This window comes from Maniola hyperantus, chromosome 27 (genome assembly GCF_902806685.2).
Source record: "Maniola hyperantus chromosome 27, iAphHyp1.2, whole genome shotgun sequence".
Lineage (NCBI taxonomy): Eukaryota > Metazoa > Arthropoda > Insecta > Lepidoptera > Nymphalidae > Maniola > Maniola hyperantus.
Window position 1 is genome coordinate 1,437,351 of NC_048562.1, and position 17,649 is coordinate 1,454,999.

At 40.1% G+C, this 17,649-nt stretch overlaps 3 protein-coding genes and 1 long non-coding RNA gene across 6 annotated transcripts in view; 3 read left to right on the plus strand and 1 right to left on the minus strand.

Moving 5' to 3' along the window:
- LOC117994790 (serine protease 33) overlaps positions 1 to 4,700 on the plus strand; it is a 46,615-nt gene extending 41,915 nt beyond the window's left edge. For all 3 annotated transcript variants that reach the window (XM_069507938.1, XM_069507939.1, XM_069507940.1), the window contains 4 exons: positions 649 to 808; positions 1,450 to 1,543; positions 1,934 to 2,101; positions 2,804 to 4,700. In XM_069507938.1, the coding sequence (XP_069364039.1) occupies positions 649 to 808; positions 1,450 to 1,543; positions 1,934 to 2,101; positions 2,804 to 3,036 (655 nt within the window). In that variant the 3' untranslated portion in view covers positions 3,037 to 4,700. The remainder of the gene's footprint in view (positions 1 to 648; positions 809 to 1,449; positions 1,544 to 1,933; positions 2,102 to 2,803) is intronic.
- Positions 1 to 17,649, plus strand: part of LOC117994799 (protein KTI12 homolog) — a 239,271-nt gene that overhangs the window by 202,731 nt on the left and 18,891 nt on the right. The gene's annotated exons all lie outside the window — the stretch shown is intronic.
- The window catches only part of LOC138404328 (uncharacterized), a 201,959-nt gene that overhangs the window by 126,776 nt on the left and 57,534 nt on the right, over positions 1 to 17,649 (plus strand). The window lies entirely within an intron of this gene.
- Positions 4,791 to 14,481, minus strand: LOC117994824 (angiotensin-converting enzyme-like). The gene is made up of 10 exons (XM_069507927.1): positions 14,269 to 14,481; positions 12,979 to 13,143; positions 11,845 to 12,230; positions 10,923 to 11,111; positions 9,316 to 9,422; positions 9,085 to 9,233; positions 8,272 to 8,380; positions 6,643 to 7,310; positions 6,305 to 6,460; positions 4,791 to 5,567 (listed from the first exon to the last, which is right to left on the minus strand). The coding sequence occupies exons 1-10, from the start codon at positions 14,421 to 14,423 to the stop codon at positions 5,405 to 5,407; spliced, it is 2,247 nt and encodes a 748-aa protein (XP_069364028.1). The 5' UTR covers positions 14,424 to 14,481; the 3' UTR covers positions 4,791 to 5,404.

Sequence of the window (17,649 nt, forward strand, 5' to 3'; positions counted from 1 at the left end):
AGCAACATTATGAAAGGGATAGCAATAGATTTAGGCGTGACATTTTAGTTTAGTTTAGAGATTGTGTACAATGGATTTAGCCACAAACTATAATAGGTACACATATATCACAATAATGTGACAATTTAGTATTACACCACACACAGCAATGTATGGTAACTGGCAACCTAGATTATATTTGTGCAACGCACGCTTGCATGTAAGAAAAATTTGTAATGTCCAATTGTTTTTATGGTACTTAGCTTAGGTACTTAGTTCTTGTATTGACCAATCCATACTAATATTATAAATGCGAAAGTATGTCTGCCTGTCTGTCTGCTAACCTTTCACGGCCCATCCGTTCAACCGATTTTGACGAAATTTGGTTCAGATATAGCTTGCATCCTGGGGAAAGACATATCGCGGAGAATCAAAGAGTTCCCAGAGGATTTTTAAAAACCTAAATACACGCAGACGAAGTCGCGGGCAGGCAGACACACTTTCGCATTTATAATATTAGTATGGATTAATGCGTATCATTGCCCAGCTCCTACACTCTTCCGTGGCCCACCCACTTGTCGATGCCGCGGCCTCAGATTTATTGTCAAGCGTAAAAATCTTCCTATAACTAGTAGCCATCTTATAACATTACGTTCCTAACCATTCCAGATGTGGAGGATCCTTGATATCACGTCGTCACGTCGTCACGGCGGGTCACTGCGTCGCACGCGCACAGCCTCGTCACGTCCGCGTCACGCTGGGCGACTACGTCATCAACTCAGCCGCTGAGCCTCTACCGGCTTACACCTTCGGCGTTAGGACTATCAAAGTACGTACATAACAAATGAAGATATCGCTTCTGTGACGATCTTCAAAAACAAATACTAGATGTCGCTACACTATCCTGAATTACGCTAACAGAGTTTTCTCTGCGGTGTACTATACAAGTTCCAAGATACTACTGATGACTGGTACTGGTAGAAGATCGGACTAGCTGTGTCCCCGGGAGTTGCATCAGCTTGGAGGTAGATCTTCCTCTTGCTACCATTGAGTGCATAGTACCATACTCACTACGTCATCACAACATGGTTATAGGCCATAGCCACGTCACATCCGCGTCATACTGAGTGGCTACGTCATCAATTCTGGTGCATAGGTGCTACCGTCATACACCTTCGGAGTTAGGACTATCAAAGTACGTACACAATGAGAATGGCATCGTATCTGTGATGATCCTCACATAGAAGCACTAGATGTCGCTACATGATCCTGAATCATGCTAATAGAATTTTTTCAGCGTCACATCCACGTCACCCCGTATTTTGTATGAGAAACGTTACTATTGAATTTATTTTACCAATTTACATAGTGTATGTGGGTTCACGTAGATTACGTAGAATTTAAGCTGATGACAAAACTATAAAACGCAATGTTTTACCAATTGACGTAGTTGTAACCTCTCGTTTGCAGGTACACCCGCTGTTCAAGTTCACGCCTCAAGCCGACCGCTTCGACGTGGCCGTGCTCACGCTCGACAGAAACGTCCACTACATGCCGCATATAGGTGAACAAACGTGTATAATTTTTAACTTTTACTAAGTACTAGATGGCGCCGGTAGAACCCTGAATCGCGCTTGACTTTCATCTTTTGAGAATATAAAAGATAGCTGCATAGATTTGATAATAATATGTGTTATACTCTGAAACTTGCCGCCACTACATGCTGCATATATTATGTTAATACATGTGTAATATTTTAAACTTTTTTAACTAAGTACTAGATGGCGCTAGTAGAATTCTGAATCGCGCTTGACTTTCATATCTTTGAGAGTATAAAATATTATAGTCTTATATGATAGTAATGTGTAATATAGTCTTTTACACAGCGCAATCGTCATTTTCGCAATTAGACTACGTACCCCTATTAAATCATGATATTTTTTTGTGATTCCAGCACCAATCTGTCTACCAGAGCGAGGGTCTGATTATTTGGGGCAGTACGGCTGGGCGGCCGGCTGGGGAGCCCTCAGCCCCGGCTCGAGGCTTCGCCCCCGCACGCTGCAGGCCGTGGACGTGCCAGTGCTCGACAACAGAGTGTGTGAGCGCTGGCACAGAGCTAATGGTGAGTGACTCTGACTTCTGGTTTGAGTTTGTTGTAGGCTCTTCTCAGACTTGGGCACGTTTGGAACCCTCGTAGCTTTAGTTTTAAGTTTGCGAAATAATTATCACAAACTTCCGATCTTACAAATCCAACAACTGACAATAGAAAAGAGTAATTTATTACCTACTAGAGGATGCCCGCGACTTCGTCCGCGTGGATTTAGGTTTTTAAAAATCCTGTGGGAACTCTTTAATTTTCCGGGATAAAAAGCCTATGTCCTTCCCCGCGATGCAAGCTATCTCTGTACCAAATTTCGTCAAAATCGATTAAACGGTTGAGCCGTGAAAAGCTAGCAGACAGACAGACAGACAGACACACTTTCGCATTTATAATATTAGTATTAGTATGGATTTTTAATAAATCATTTGACTTTGACTTTGGTGCAGTTGTACTCGCCCGCAGATCAAAGGAGGGGATCCAAGGACGTCCACCTTGTACAATGTGCACCTCCTCTCTTTGTCTATGTAATTTTAAACTACAGTGCGACAAGGCCTTACCTTGGCGCGTGGCAAAAATCGGAACTAACGTTGCCGTCAAGTGTCCCCTTTGTTCTTGTTCGAATATTCTAAGCCTTTGTTCTCCAACAGCACCCTCCTGTCAATGTCATTCAAGTGCCAAGGTAGCCTTGTCACACTGTAATATTTTTTTTATGTACTTTTCCAGGCATAAACGTAGTGATATACCCTGAGATGCTCTGCGCGGGATACCGAGGTGGAGGCAAAGACAGCTGTCAAGGTGACAGCGGTGGACCCCTCATGCTGGAGCGTGCTGGCCGCTGGTACCTCATCGGGGTGGTCTCTGCTGGCTACTCTTGCGCGAGTCGAGGCCAACCCGGAATATACCATAGAGTGGCGCACACGGTGGATTGGATCTCTCACGCTACTACCCTATCATAGCATTGAATTTCCCTAAAACTACCATTTTGGTACAATTTTTCAAATAATATAGGTACCATTTTGGTAGAAATGGAAGAGACTCATTCCTATTATTCCTATCCTGAATAAACGTTAACATTTTGTGAGAACTTTTCCGCATCGTACTAATTTTGTTAATACTGACCATTCCCTCACTATGGTAGTTAGTTAGTAATAGTAACTATTACATTGGTAGGATTTTATCCCAAAAATTTTCACTGGTAGAAATTTCTCTCTCTCATCCCTTCTTTAAATCTGAGTGAGTTTTAAAGTTTCAGCCCTAAAACGAAGATTCTTGTTGGATATTTCATTGAACAACCATTTCGTAATCTTTTTTGTGTAACAATCCCATCAAAAATTGCACCGTGTGTAATAATTTTATCAACAACTAATGTACCTCTTACCGTACCAGTCAAGATCAACATAGGTATATAAGTCCCGTAAATTGCTATTGCGTTAGAACCATCTCTCATTAACATCGAAATGTCGTCATTTTGACGTCATTTGACGTATATTTAAGTAAAAATATACCATCAGTTCGAAACATCAGTCTAGTCTATGCGGCCACGCGCATTAGCAATTTGCGGAAGTTATAACATAGAGTGGCGTACACGGTGGATTAGATATAATACGCTAACAACCTTCACGTAGCACCAAAAATATCATATTGGTAGTTTTTCCTATAACTACCATTTCGGTAGATTTTTCTGAAACTACCATTTTGGTAGATTTTTGGGCCTTGTAACCCTTCCAGATCAACTATTTATTTTATTAAAGAAATAAGCTGAACAAATTACCATTAATTTAAATAAGATTCTACGGTTCAACATGTTGAGACACACACAAAAGAGTTGCTCATGAAAAGTGTTACCATATAATCACCACTTTTGTTAGCAATGTGGCAACATCAATCGAATCGATAACGTATCTATCATAGGCTCATAGTAATAAATTTTTACATCTGTTGAAGTAACATCAATTAATAGGAAAAATTCTAACGGGCAACATTTTCTAATACTTATACTTACTTAGTATTATTTTCATACCAATTCATTAGTAATTTATTCTATTGGTTAAAATTAATAATATTTTAGCGAAGAATGTGATAAAAAATCTTAAATCGAATGCAATAGTAAATAGTCGCTTTCTAACCCCTAACGCTAGTGATGTGTTTTCTACAGTGCGATAAGGCTCTCTTGGCACTTAAATGACATTGACAGGGGGGCGCTGTTGGAGAACAAAGGCTTAGAATATTCAAACAAGAACAAAGGGGACACTTGACGGCAACGTTAGTTCCGATTTTCGCCACGCGCCAAGATAGCTTTGTCGCACTGTAATATTCTATTTTGTTTCTGGCATGGAAGCTTCCAAATTGATGAACTGATTTTGATGTGATTTTTCTTTCAATTATTTTACTCGGAAAAAATAATATTAGTTAATATTGCAATTGGTTCATATGGTTTGGAGCTACAATGGCAAGCTGGGGCCGCTGGGGGGATATTAAACATTTTAATTTAATACTTGTTTTAAATAGCATTTTGTAAATAAACATTAGTTGTACATAGATGATATTATTACTACAAAAATACAGAAAGCCGTATTAGTTTAACAATTGACAGTTTACCATAATATTATGTTAGTAGTTTTGTAAATAAATAATAATTAGATTTATTGTTAGGAAATAAATGATAATTTAATTTAATTGCTTTAATAAATTATTCCACTTAGAGTGTAATGTGAAATATTGAAGTCAAAAAATTGAATATCTTATTTTTTGTATTAATATTTGTAAGGTTTTAAAACTGACAAAAAATCGTCTTCAAAGCACTATTTAATAATATTAAGTTAAATAAATGTATTTATTGTTAATTTAATCTTTGTTTTATTATTAGCTGACGTCCGCGACACAATAAGCGTGGATTAAGGTTTTTAAATCCCTGAAATTTCGAAATAATATCCAATGTCGAAAATCTAAATATGTAAAAGGAAAAGGTGACTGACTGACTGACTGACTGATCTATCAACGCACAGCTCAAACTGTTGGACGGATCGGGATCGGGCTGAAATTTGGCATGCAGATAGCCATTATGACGTAGGTATCCAATTAGAAAGGATTTTTGAATTCAACCCCTAAGGGGGTGAAATAGGGGTTTGAAATTTGTGTAGTCCACGCGAACGAAGTCACGTCAAGCAAAAAATATGAAATCGCATCAATTAGGTAGGTACGCGTCAAGCACTTAAATGTTTGACTCAAGCAAAAATCTACGTGCTTGATGTGAAGTCATTTGACCGTGTCGAAAGCCCTTTAGGTCTTCCCCATACATGACGTCATATTATAATTTTAATGTCACTACCAACCAATAGGAATGTCGAATTTTTCCACCAATCTCATCAATAGTTTGTAGAGAGGGCGGTAGTATCGCTTCAGGGATACCGCGCTTATGTCCGTTATTCCCGTTGTTTCTTGTAGGATTTGTTGCCAGTTTTGGGATGTACCTCGTGACATAATGTCCCTAAAAATTTGAAAATTTATAGGTACAAACAAATGTTTTATTTACCACAGAACAAAGAAATTATGATAAGAGTAGGTAAAGTTTAAGCGTCGCGTCTGACTGATTCTAAAGCATGACTTTTAAAAAGAAGTTTTTCAACTACGAATATTTAGCACCTAGGTAATATGAAATGAATTTTAAAAAACCGGCCAAGTGCGAGTCAGGCTCGCGCACCGACGGTTCCGCACTACAGTCGTATTTTTTCGACATTTTGCACGATTCAAAAACTATGGTATATAAAATAAATAATTAAATCTGTTTTAGAATGTAAGTACCTACAGGTAAATCCTTTTCATATGATATCCCACTTGATATAGTTATCTTACTTCAAAAATTGAAAATACTAATTTTATTAGTTAATGACCACAATTTTTTTTTTTTTGAGTGATGTTACCCCTTAATTCACGATTTGCTTTAAGACCTACCTACCTGTCAAATTTCATGATTCTAGGTCAACGGGAAGTATCCTGTAGGTTTCTTGACAGACCGACAGACAGACAGACAACAAAGTGATACTATAAGGGTTCCGTTTTTCCTTTTGAGGTACGGAACCCTAAAAAGGGAAATTATGTTTGTCAAATACCTACAACTCATTTCTGCAGAAGTTAATTTTTAGAGTGAAAAATTTGTATTTTAAATCTCGAGTAAATCCGGTAAAAATATAAAGAAAAAAGTTGTAAGTAGGTAAGTTTTCTTACTTCAAAATCTTCCCAGCAGCCTTTGATCCGTATATGTCACATCTGTTAAGAGATATGGTATCGGGGAGCTGGTCTTTAACGTTCCTGTGTCCAAATACTGCCGCTTTGCAGAGATCCTCAAATAGTTGATGCTGGAGGAAGCTGCTCAGGAAATATCTACAACGAGACATTTCATCCCGATTAATAGCCTCATTTGGTGACAGAATGGTTGACTCAATTTTTTGATTTTGCGCAATGGATCAGCCTGGCTGTCCAGCGCAGAAATGCAGCCAGTACTCTTGGCACCATTCCACGCGGGCAGTTTACCTATATATTTAGTAGATCTCCAAAATGATTACCGTATATAAGGTGTGTTGTCCGGTACATGAAACTTAGATCCAATATCGAAGTACTCCTCCCCTCTATGTCTAGGAGGGGCAATTCCTTGCAATTTTCGTGCCATCTCCCAAAACTCCTGGTTCAACGATTTCTTATCCAAACTACCTTCAAAATATCTCCATCTATACTCATCCATGAGTAGCGAAAATGGTATTTGTGGTAATTTATTCAAAGCCTGCTTAAGCATTAATATGTCATCTGTCGCAAATGAATCTAGTACTTCATCTTTACAGTCTTCTTTACTTTTATCTTTGACTTTGGGGGATTTTTGGTTATTCTCTTTTAATTTCAAATTGTAAAATAGGTCTTCGTATTCTTCATTGTTATTTAGATTCTTCATAACTTTAAATTCTTCATTCTCTTTATCAGTATTCATGATTATGGCTTTTCGTTTTTCTTCATTCTTATTAATATTGGCTCTAATTTTATTAAATCCTTTATCATTTTCAGTATGTTCATTGGTTTTAAATTCTTGTTTCTTACTATTTGTTTTTTCTATATCATCAACAGTGCTAGAAGTATACAGTTCTGAGTCGTTAATAAGACGAAGCCTGTGCAAATGCTGTGGCGTTACCACGCCATACATTATCGTATCACCAATGCTTTCATGCAGTGCTGTGTTTGCTTGCTGAAAAACAAATAGTGCTTCATTTAAAAAATAGCTACCCCCGATAATGCCCCCCCTTTTTTTAGTCCTTGACTGCAATCTTACCTGGTGTAAGTGACGATGCAATCTAAGATGGAAACAGGCTAACTTCAATCGTGACAATGGATGGATGTTACCTTCAGCGTGGAAACCGCTTTTTGACGCTAAGACAAGGGCATCAGTCGTGGGACGGGACACCATTAGCTCTGCGTGCCTGGATTTCGGTGACGGTTCCAGTGATGAAGAACAGCAGGAACTGTCGGGAGACGATCGGCAGCTGTCTCCCCCCCCCCCCCCCCACCCCAGCCACCCTCATAACGGGCTCTACGGGCAGCGGCACGTGCGTCCCGCAGTCAAAACCGCGGCGCGTGCGCGGACGGACTCCCTTGAAAAAGGACCCCGTATGGGTTCGAAACTGGTCGGGCTAACGTCGACTACACACGTGAGTAAAGCCGGGACAGATAGTATTTAGAATGAAAAGAAATTAAAAAAAAAAAACCAGCCAAGTGCGAGTCAGGCTCGCACACTGAGGGTTCCGTACTACAGTGATATTTTTTTGACATTTTGCACGATAGTTCAAAAACTATGATGCATGAAAATAAATAAAAATCTGTTTTAGAATCCACAGATGAAGACCTTTCATGTGATATGACAAATATTCGGTGAAGATCTAATGAATATCTTCGGAGATGGAGGACGGAACTCCTCAATGGATAAGAGTAAATTCCGAGTCAAAACCGCGGCGCGTGCGCGAACGGACTCCCTTGAAAAAGGACCCCGTATGGGTTCGAAACTAGTCGGGCTAACGTCGACTACACACGTGAGTAAGCCGGGACAGATAGTATTTATAATGGAAATCACTCACGGTAGTTTAAACGCTAAAACAGGCTAACTTCTATACTAAAATTCTATACCAAGTGTACTGAGATTAAAAGCATCTTACCCTAAATAACGCCGGTTGGGTTTCGTAAGCCATGTAGTACTGTATATGTCCCATTTCATGGTGGATCACATACAAGTCTTCAAACGTCACTCCTGAGCAATAAAGAAGCCTGAAAACATAATAATCTTCGAAATAATATATACTTAAAAGGAAAAGGTGACCGACTAGATAAACCGTCGATAAAAGTACTCAGAAACCTGGCATGATTGGACTGACCTATCAACACACAGCACAGCTCAAACTACTGGACGGATCGAGCTGAAAGCCATGCAGATAGTTATTATGACGTAATCATTCGCCACGAAAAGATTTATGAAAATTCAACCCTAAAGGGGTATAATAGGGGTTTGAATTTTGTGTAGTCCACGCGGACGAAGTCACGGGAATAAGCTAGTTTAACATATAAGTCTGTCTCATAAAGATTAACTATAATAGTTGAATCGTGTGAAAATTGTTATCATTATCGTCATCAACAACAATCGATAGACGTCCACTGCTGGACATAGGTCTCTTATACGGACTTCCACACGCCACGGTCTTACGCAGCATAAATCCCTGCGACTCGCCCGATGTCGTCCGACAACCTAGTTAAAATTAAAATTAGCAACCCGTTGGGCTATGTCGGTTACTCTAGTTCTCCTACGGATCTCCTCATTTCTGATTTAATCGCAGAGAGTTACTCTAAGCATCGCTCTGTCCATCGCCCGCTGAGTGACTCTGAGCTCCTTAATAATTTAGTGTAATTGTGCGGAAACAGTATAAATTACATTAAAAATAGGTAGGTTTTGTAACCAGCAACATGGCAACACTAACCTGAAGTCGCCATCTTGAAACATGTCCGCCGCAGTGCCGTGACAGCGCGCCTTGCCGTGGTTCTCCCGCGACAATACGGATTCCCGCCAAAACTTTTTCGTCATTGGCGGCAAACCGAGAGATACGTAGAAATCTTCTGCACGTTTTATCTAACAAATAAATTAATAAATCATAATACTATATTATGTAAAGGCTATGGCTTTGTTGTGGTGGTCTGTGTTTTTAACATACCATGTCATCCACCGTCCATCCAGCCGCCTTTATCCTGTCATCCAGATTGATGACCTTAGGCAGTATCAGATCCGCTAAGGGCTCCCAATTTTGAGACCATAAATTACCTAAAATATAAAACAAAAAAACATGAATAATGTTATGGGAGTATGTTCACCATCTAAATAAAAACCAGCCCCGGCCAAGTGCGAGGCGTAGGAGAACTAGAGTAACCGACATAGCTCTTCGGGTTGCGAAGCTGAAGTGGCAATGGGCAGGACACATAGTTCGTACAACCGATAGACGTTGGGGCCCCAAGGTGCTGGAATGGCGACCTCGCACCGGAAGACGCAGCGTTGGAAGACCGCCCCACTAGGTGAACGGACGACATCAGACGATTCGCAGGGAGCCTCTGGATGGCGGCGGCGCAAGACCGTGGCGTGTGGAAGTCCCTACAAGAGACCTATGTCCAGTAGTGGACGTATATTGGTTGATGATGATGATGAAGTGCGAGTCAGACTCGTGCACCGAGGGTTCCGACACCACGCGACGCAGCAACATATAAATCAACACAACCCGATTAAACCCGACTCGACGCGTGATCCGTCGCAAGTCGCACCGCGACTTGACTTGACTCGACCGAATATGACAAGATCCTTCAAATAGGTCCAATTTATAAATAGTATGGAGTCTGTATTCCAGCTGTACAATATACAGGGTGTGACCAGAACGCTAGCAAGAACTTAGCGTTATTGTTATCCTACCTAAACACAATCCAATACCAGTAACCATTTGCCTCATTTTGTAGTTTTAGTGATTTAGTATTTTTCAAACCCGCAATGTATAGCGTGCAAAATTCGGGTCAGTGAACTCGGTCCTATGACGCGGCATTGACTCCAAGTGGCCTACTTACGCAACGTTCGTTGACCTCTAGCGACAGTCAGATGTTTTATTTGCAATATATCGTAGACTTTTACAAAATTATAGGATATTTTTTATCGCGTTTTTTTTTGTGTATTATATTAGTAATCATCAGTTCACTATCAACTGTCTTCGTTTTTGCCAGCGTTCTGGTTACACCCTGTATACTTACCCAGTAAATGTGCAGAGATAGGTTTTGTCTCCTCCACAGCATCCCCGTACTCCCTCCTCAGATAGAACCTCACCACACCGTGTAGCAACGTGTACAGTGGTCTGACGCTTCGGTACAGTTGCTGACATAGTGCCCCTAGATTTGGCAGCTCTAACATGGACCGCCAAAAAATGCGACACAACCCGATACGATACGACACGACATGACGTGACACGACTCAATGGGACGGGACTAGAAATGATAGCCAGACACAGTGTCACATATCTTCTATATATATAAAAGGAAAAGGTGACTGACTGACTGACTGACTGATCTATCAACGCACAGCTCAAACTACTGGACAGATCTGGCTGAAATTTGGCATGCAGATAGCTATTATGACGTAGGCATCCGCTAAGAAAGGATTTTTGAAAATTCAGCTCCTAAGGGGGGGAAATAGGGGTATGAAATTTTGTAGTCCACGCGGACAAAGTCGCGAGCATAAGCTAGTTTTATGATAATATTAGTATGTATTCTAGTTATATAAGATATATACCCAGTAAATGTGCAGGAATAGGTCCTCTCTCCTCCACAGCCTCCCCGTACTCCCTCCTCAGATAGAACCTCACCACTCCGTGTAGCAACGTGTACAGTGGTCTGACGCTTCTGTACAGTTGCTGACATAATTCCCGTAGACTTGGCAGCTCTAGCTCTTCCCGCCAAGAGTCACCAATGTCTTTGTAACCTGATGACAAATAAGTATCACATCAAAATCAGTTCATCAATTTGGAAGCTTCCATGCCAGAAACAAAATAGAATGTTACAGCGACAAGGCTATCTTGGCGCGTGGCGAAAATCGGAACTAACGTTGCCGTCAAGTGTCCCCTTTGTTCTTGTTTGAATATTCTGCCTTTGTTCTCCAACAGCGCCCCCCTGTCAATGTCATTCAAGTGCTAAGAGAGCCTTGTCGCATTGTATGGCTTAGATTTGCTATCACACAAAAAACAGCGTGTGAAAACTATAGATAAGTAGACCATGTCACATGTCATCATTATCATGATCAACCCATCGCCGGCTCACTACAGAGCACGGATCTCCTCTCAGAGTGAGAAGGGTTTTGGCCACAGACTACCACGCTGGCCATGTGCGGATTGGTAGACTTCACACACCTTTGTTCAACAACATTACGGAGAACTCTCAGGCATGCCGGTTTCCCCACGATGTTTTCCTTCACCGTTAAAGCAAGTGATATTCCAAGACACTAAAGAATGCGCGAGCGGGAACACTCGCTTGCGACGTGTTAAAAAATTTAAAATATCTAATAGACTAAGAGTCCGTGAGGGACAGACCTTCGTTATTTTATAAAAGCTGAAAGTTTCTCTGCGCATTGTCCGCAGCACAGGGAGGAACGATCAGCTTTTATAAAATAACGAAGGTCTGGCCCTCACAGGCTCTTTGTAAGTAATTAAGGTACATACCATTTCGTCTAGCCGCCTTATTTTCCAAATCCACCAACCTCCGATACGGTTTTCTCATCCCTTTTACCTTCTCCCTCCAAACCGACCACACCCATTCCAAAACCTGAGGTTTTCTGGAAAACTCCATCATTTTCTCAAAATCTGCTTCTCCTTTCAAGCATAAAAATCTATTTTTATTTCTACCGCCATTGATTGCCATTTTCGCGGCAAGTTCAATAGAATTCTGTTCTGAATGCTCGAAATTCAAATACTCAGTGACAGTTGATATGTAATTCAAGATGGCGGTGTCTATATCTGTCAAATTAGCTATGTGTTCAGAATCGGGTATGCACACTTCGATATTGGAATATATTGATTGTAACTCTTCATAAATGTTGCTCATTTCTCTAAAACAAATTAATTTACGTATAATTTATCACATAATATCTTCTTAATATTATAAGAGGAAAGCTGACTGACTGACTGGCTGAGATCTATCAACGCACAGCTCAAACTACTGGACGAATCGGGCTGAAATTTGGCATTATTATGACGGAGACATCCGCTAAGAAAGGATTTTTGAAAATTCAATCCCTAAGGGGGTAAAATAGGGATTTGAAGTCCACGCAGACGAAGTCGCGACTACAAGCTAGTATATAATATAACTAGCTGATACCAGCGACGTGGGCGACTTGACGCGATTGGTTTGTTGGTTTGTCCTTCAATCACGTCGCAACGGAGCAACGGATCGACGTAATTTTTTGCATGGGTATAGTTTAAGACCTGGAGAGTGACATAGCCTACTTTTTATCCCGGAAAATCAAAGAGTTCCCACGGGATTTTTAAAAACCTAAATCCACGCGGACGAAGCAGCTAACACATCAGCTAGTAAAGATTTTCTTTCTAGTAATTGTATAAGAGGTATAGTAGCTGTCATTATCATGATCAACCAATCACCAGCTCACTACAGAGCACGGGTCTCCTCTCAGAGTGAGAAGGGATTTTCGCCATAATCTACCACGTGCGGATTGGCAGACTTCACACACCTTTGAGAACATTATGGAGAACTCTTAGGTATGCTGGTTTCCTCACGATGTTTTCCTTCACCGTTAAAGCAATAGGTACCTACTTAGACTAAATTCTTTGAAAAATTACCTGGCTTCTTTATAATAATATTTTGGTCCTCTACACAGCAGATACGCTTGTCTTTCTTGCGTGGAGTTCAGCACAAGTCGGTCATGCATGGACCCCAAAGTGCTGCAAGTGCTATGCTGCCACGCTATCTTCTTTTGCTGATATTTGGCTGCTCTTCCTGCCAATCTGTTAAAAAGCACACTTCATCTAAATATATAAAAGGAAAAGGTGACTGACTGACTGATCTATCAACGCACAGCTCAAACTACTGGACGGATCGGGCTGAAAGGGAAATGCCCATTCGTTAAAGGGTTTTTGGCCAAAGTACATCCATCAATGAAATTAATGAAAAACACAAGGACCGAGATCACAGATCAAGAAACAAGCACTATTTCGGACATAGAACTCGCAGGAACTTTTATAAACATTTTTGTTTATATGTTTTCTCAGTAAGAATTATTGCAATACCTACATTTACAAGATTGTTATTAGTTCAGTGTCTTTTAATTACGCCGGAGTGTTACGCACTCGCACAAACCGTTACGAGCAATAAAGTTTTTTTTAGTATACATAACATTGATGGCTAAATTTTGGCCAAGAATGGGCGTTTCCCTTTGGCATGCAGATAGCTATTATGACGGAGGCATCTGCTAAGAAAGGATTTTTGAAAATTCAACCCCTAAAAGGGTGAAATAGGGGTTTGAAAGTGTAGTCTACGCGGACGAAGTCGCGAGTATAAGCTAGTTACTTACCAATATTATAAAGGCAAAAGTTAATGTGTAGGTATGTTTGTTACTCTTTCACTCAAAAACTACTGGCTTCGTCTAAGAGTTTAAGGATGTCTGACAGGGGCTTGCCACAATACTGAGTGTCTGATGCATGACGTTTTTTTTTTCTTATACTATTCCGAAGAAAATATAAAAATGTCTTCTTTTTTTTTTAAAGAATATTTGTCATGTTAAATGACTAATATTCCCCTTTGCTCTCCAACTAAGCGTCAGGCTTGTGCTAGGAGTAGGTACGACAATAGTGCAACGGGCGGGGTTTGAACCATCGACCTTTCGGTTTTCAGTTCACTCCTTTACCGGTTGAGATTCGTCTTTGACGTTAGATTTTTTACACCTTTTTTTACCTGCTTTTCCCATAAGCACCATGATCCAAACTTCATAGTCGCTGATCGTTCCTAACTGTGTTGGGGACAATACGCAGAGAAACTTTCAGCTTTTATAAAATAACGAAGATCTAGGTCTGGCCCTCGCGGGCTCTTAGTCCATAAGTTTTTTAAAGTATCTGAGGATAAAAAGTACAAACCCATCCTTGGTCGGTTCCAGAGAAGCCTGCCAAGCTATATCAGCAGCGATCGAGTTGAAAATCTTCACATTTTCATTTATCTCGTCAAACAACTTGTAGACATTCTCGCAAGAGTGACTTTTGACGAGGAGCAGCCAAAGTAGAAGGATCGCCATTTTGAATTCGTCTCTTAATACATTTTATAAGCTTCTGATGTAGGATTACGTACTTTACCTGAAAATAATCGGTCAAGTGCGAGTCGGACTTCTACAGGAAGGGTTCCGTACAAGAAATACTGACTACTTTTTTAATTTTTATGGCAGTTATTTTTTAATTTTTATTAATTTTTATTTGTTGTAAATCTGACTGATTGACTGACTGATTGGCTGATCTATCAATGCACAGCTCAAACTACTGGACGGATCGGGCTGAAATTTGGCATGCAGATAGCTATTATGACGTAGACATCCTATAATACCTAGTCGGTATTTCAATTTCCATCGTTTGTAACTCACTTTATTGAATATTTCTATCTTATTGAATTCTTTTCTGGTATGCCTATTGGTAATAGTCTAGTGGTTATGGCTTACGGACTCCTATTGGGGAGTCCGGAGTTCGATCCCGGGCCCGCACCTCTTACTTCTCGGAGTTATATCTTTACATTTAAACAATTAAATAAGGTTTTTTTAATAAAAATCTATATACATATTATATTAAATTCAGTCATGACTGACTGACGAACTGACTTATATATTATCAACGTACAGCCTAAGCCGCTGGTCCTAGAGACATTAAATTTGGAGGGTGTATTCTTTGTAAAAAGAAGATATCAGGGTATCCACTAAGAAAGGATTTTTCAAAATTCCACCCCTAAGGGGGTTAAATAAGGGTTTGAATTTTATGTAGTCACAAGCTAGTAATACAATAAAACTTAAAGCTAGTCTTATCTAATTATTATACAAATCATTTCCGCGTGGAATGGTGATAACGAATACTGGCTGCATTTCCGCGCTGGACAGCCAGGCTGATCCGTTGCCCAAAAAATGAGCCAGCCCTTCTGTGACCAGGTTAGGCTATTAATCGCGGTGAAATATCTCGTAAAAAAAAATTAGCACTAAGACTCCATGGCCCCAGGGTCTCCACTGCAAGGCTAAATAGGATTAATAAGGTTTGTTTTAACGGTGAAGGAAAACATCGTGAGGAAACCTGCATGCCTGAGAGTTCTCCATAATGTTCTCAAAGGTGTGTGAAGTCGACCAATCCGCTTTTGGTCAGCGTGGTAGACACAGCCCTTCTCATACTGAAATAAGCCCTTGCTCAACTGTGAGCCGACATTGAGGCTAATTCCGTTGTGCACAATTTCTCATCTAAATATATAAAACAAAAAAAAAAGGTGACTGACTGACTGACTGATCTATCAACGAACAGCTCAAACTACTGGACGGATTGGGCTGAAATTTGTCATGCATATACCTATTATGACGTAGACATTCGCTAAGAAAGGATTTTTGAAATTCAACCCCTAAGATGGTAAAATAGGGGTTTGAAATTTGTGTAGTCCACGCGGACGAAGTCGCGGGCATAAGCTAGTCTAAAACTCTAAACTAAAATGGCACGTCTAAATCTATTGCTATCCCTTTCATAATGTTGCTTGCGGAAAAGGATAGCACTAAATTTAGACCTGTTAATTTGGTTAGTTTAGAGATTGTGTACAAGAGAATCGGCCCCAATGTGCCTTGAACCTAAAAATCAATTTTAATCTACTAATTAAGTGTAATGTCAAACTGACAGCTTGAGTGCGTCCAATATGAAAGTGCTCTACAAATGTCACCACTCACCGCCACAAGTGCTGATAAGCTCGATCGCGATAGCATTATAATAAGCCGAGAGGATTAAAATATAATTTTTTTTTTCACACCACTCGCTCTAGAATTGCTTCTGGTAGCTAAGGGTAAAGTACGACATAACATTCCCTTGACTGGACAGAAGGGCTGGCTCATTTTTTACGCAACGGATCAGCCTGGCTGTCCAGCGTTGAAATGGAGCCAGTATTCTAGGCACCTATTCCACACGGGCATGATTTATATAGTAATAAGGCTAGCTTTAAGTTTTATTTTCAGAGTCAGGCTCACGCACCGAGGGTTCCGTGCTACAGTCGTATTTTTTCTACATTATGCACGATAATTCAAAAAGTATGATGCATAAAAATAAATAAAAATCTGTTTTAGAATGCACAGGTGAAGCCCTTTCATATGATACCCCACTTGATATAGTTATCTTACTTCGAAAATTGAAAATAGGTCCTAATTCATGATCACAATTTAATTAATTTTTGTGTGATGTAACCACAAATTCACGGTTTTCAGATTTTTCCCCGAATGTCTGCTATAAGACCCACCTACCTGCCAAATTTCATGATTCTAAGTCAGTACCCTGTAAGTTTCTTGACAGACAGACAGACAACAAAGTGATCCTATAAGGGTTCCGTTATCCTTTTGAGGTACGGAACCCTAAAAAAAGGACGCTCTTGCAATATTTTGATTTTTGACATTAGACCACGTTTACCACTGCACCAGTCAGGTCACTCTCCTCTTTTTGTCAAGACGCGTTTCTTCGCTTCAACTTTTACATCACTATGTCTTGACCCTAATAAATAATTAAATTCACAAATACACTCACCGAAACACAGGAAACAAATGAACAGGACTAAACTAACTTGACGAAATAATTAACGGGATCTAAACTGACTGACGCTCCAGGGTGTCGAACGCGACTGAATATGAGATTGGACTTCGCTACTTTTATTTACATGCTCTAGGGCGGTATCCACCGACCGAAGCTAAGCTATAAATCTTTATAGGTATTATTCCGGACTTACTGACTGATTTATATATCAACACACAGCCTAAACCGCTGGTCCTAGAGATATGAAATTTTAAGGGTGTGTTCTTTTTAAAGATTAGATTTTTTTTTAAATATTAGCCATGTTAAATGACAAATATTCCCCTTTCCTCTCCAACTAAGCGTTAAGCTTGTGCTAGGAGTAGGTACGACAATAGTGCAACGGATGGGGTTTGTAGACCTTTCTGTTTTCAGTCCACTGCTTTACCCGTTGAGCTATTGAGGCTCTAAATTCTTGCCTTCCTTATTGAATATCAATAAGGAAGGATTTTGCGAAATTCTACCCCCAAGTTGGTTAAATGGGGGTTTGAAAGGGAATCACCCATTCGTCAAAGGGTTTTTGGCCAAAGTGCATCCATCAATGAAATTAATAAAAGGCAAAGGACTGAGATCACAAATCAAGAAACAAGCACTATTTCGGGCTTAGAACTCGGAGGAACTTTTATAAACCTTTTTGTTTATTTTGTTTTCTCAGTAAGAATTATCGCAATACCTACTGCC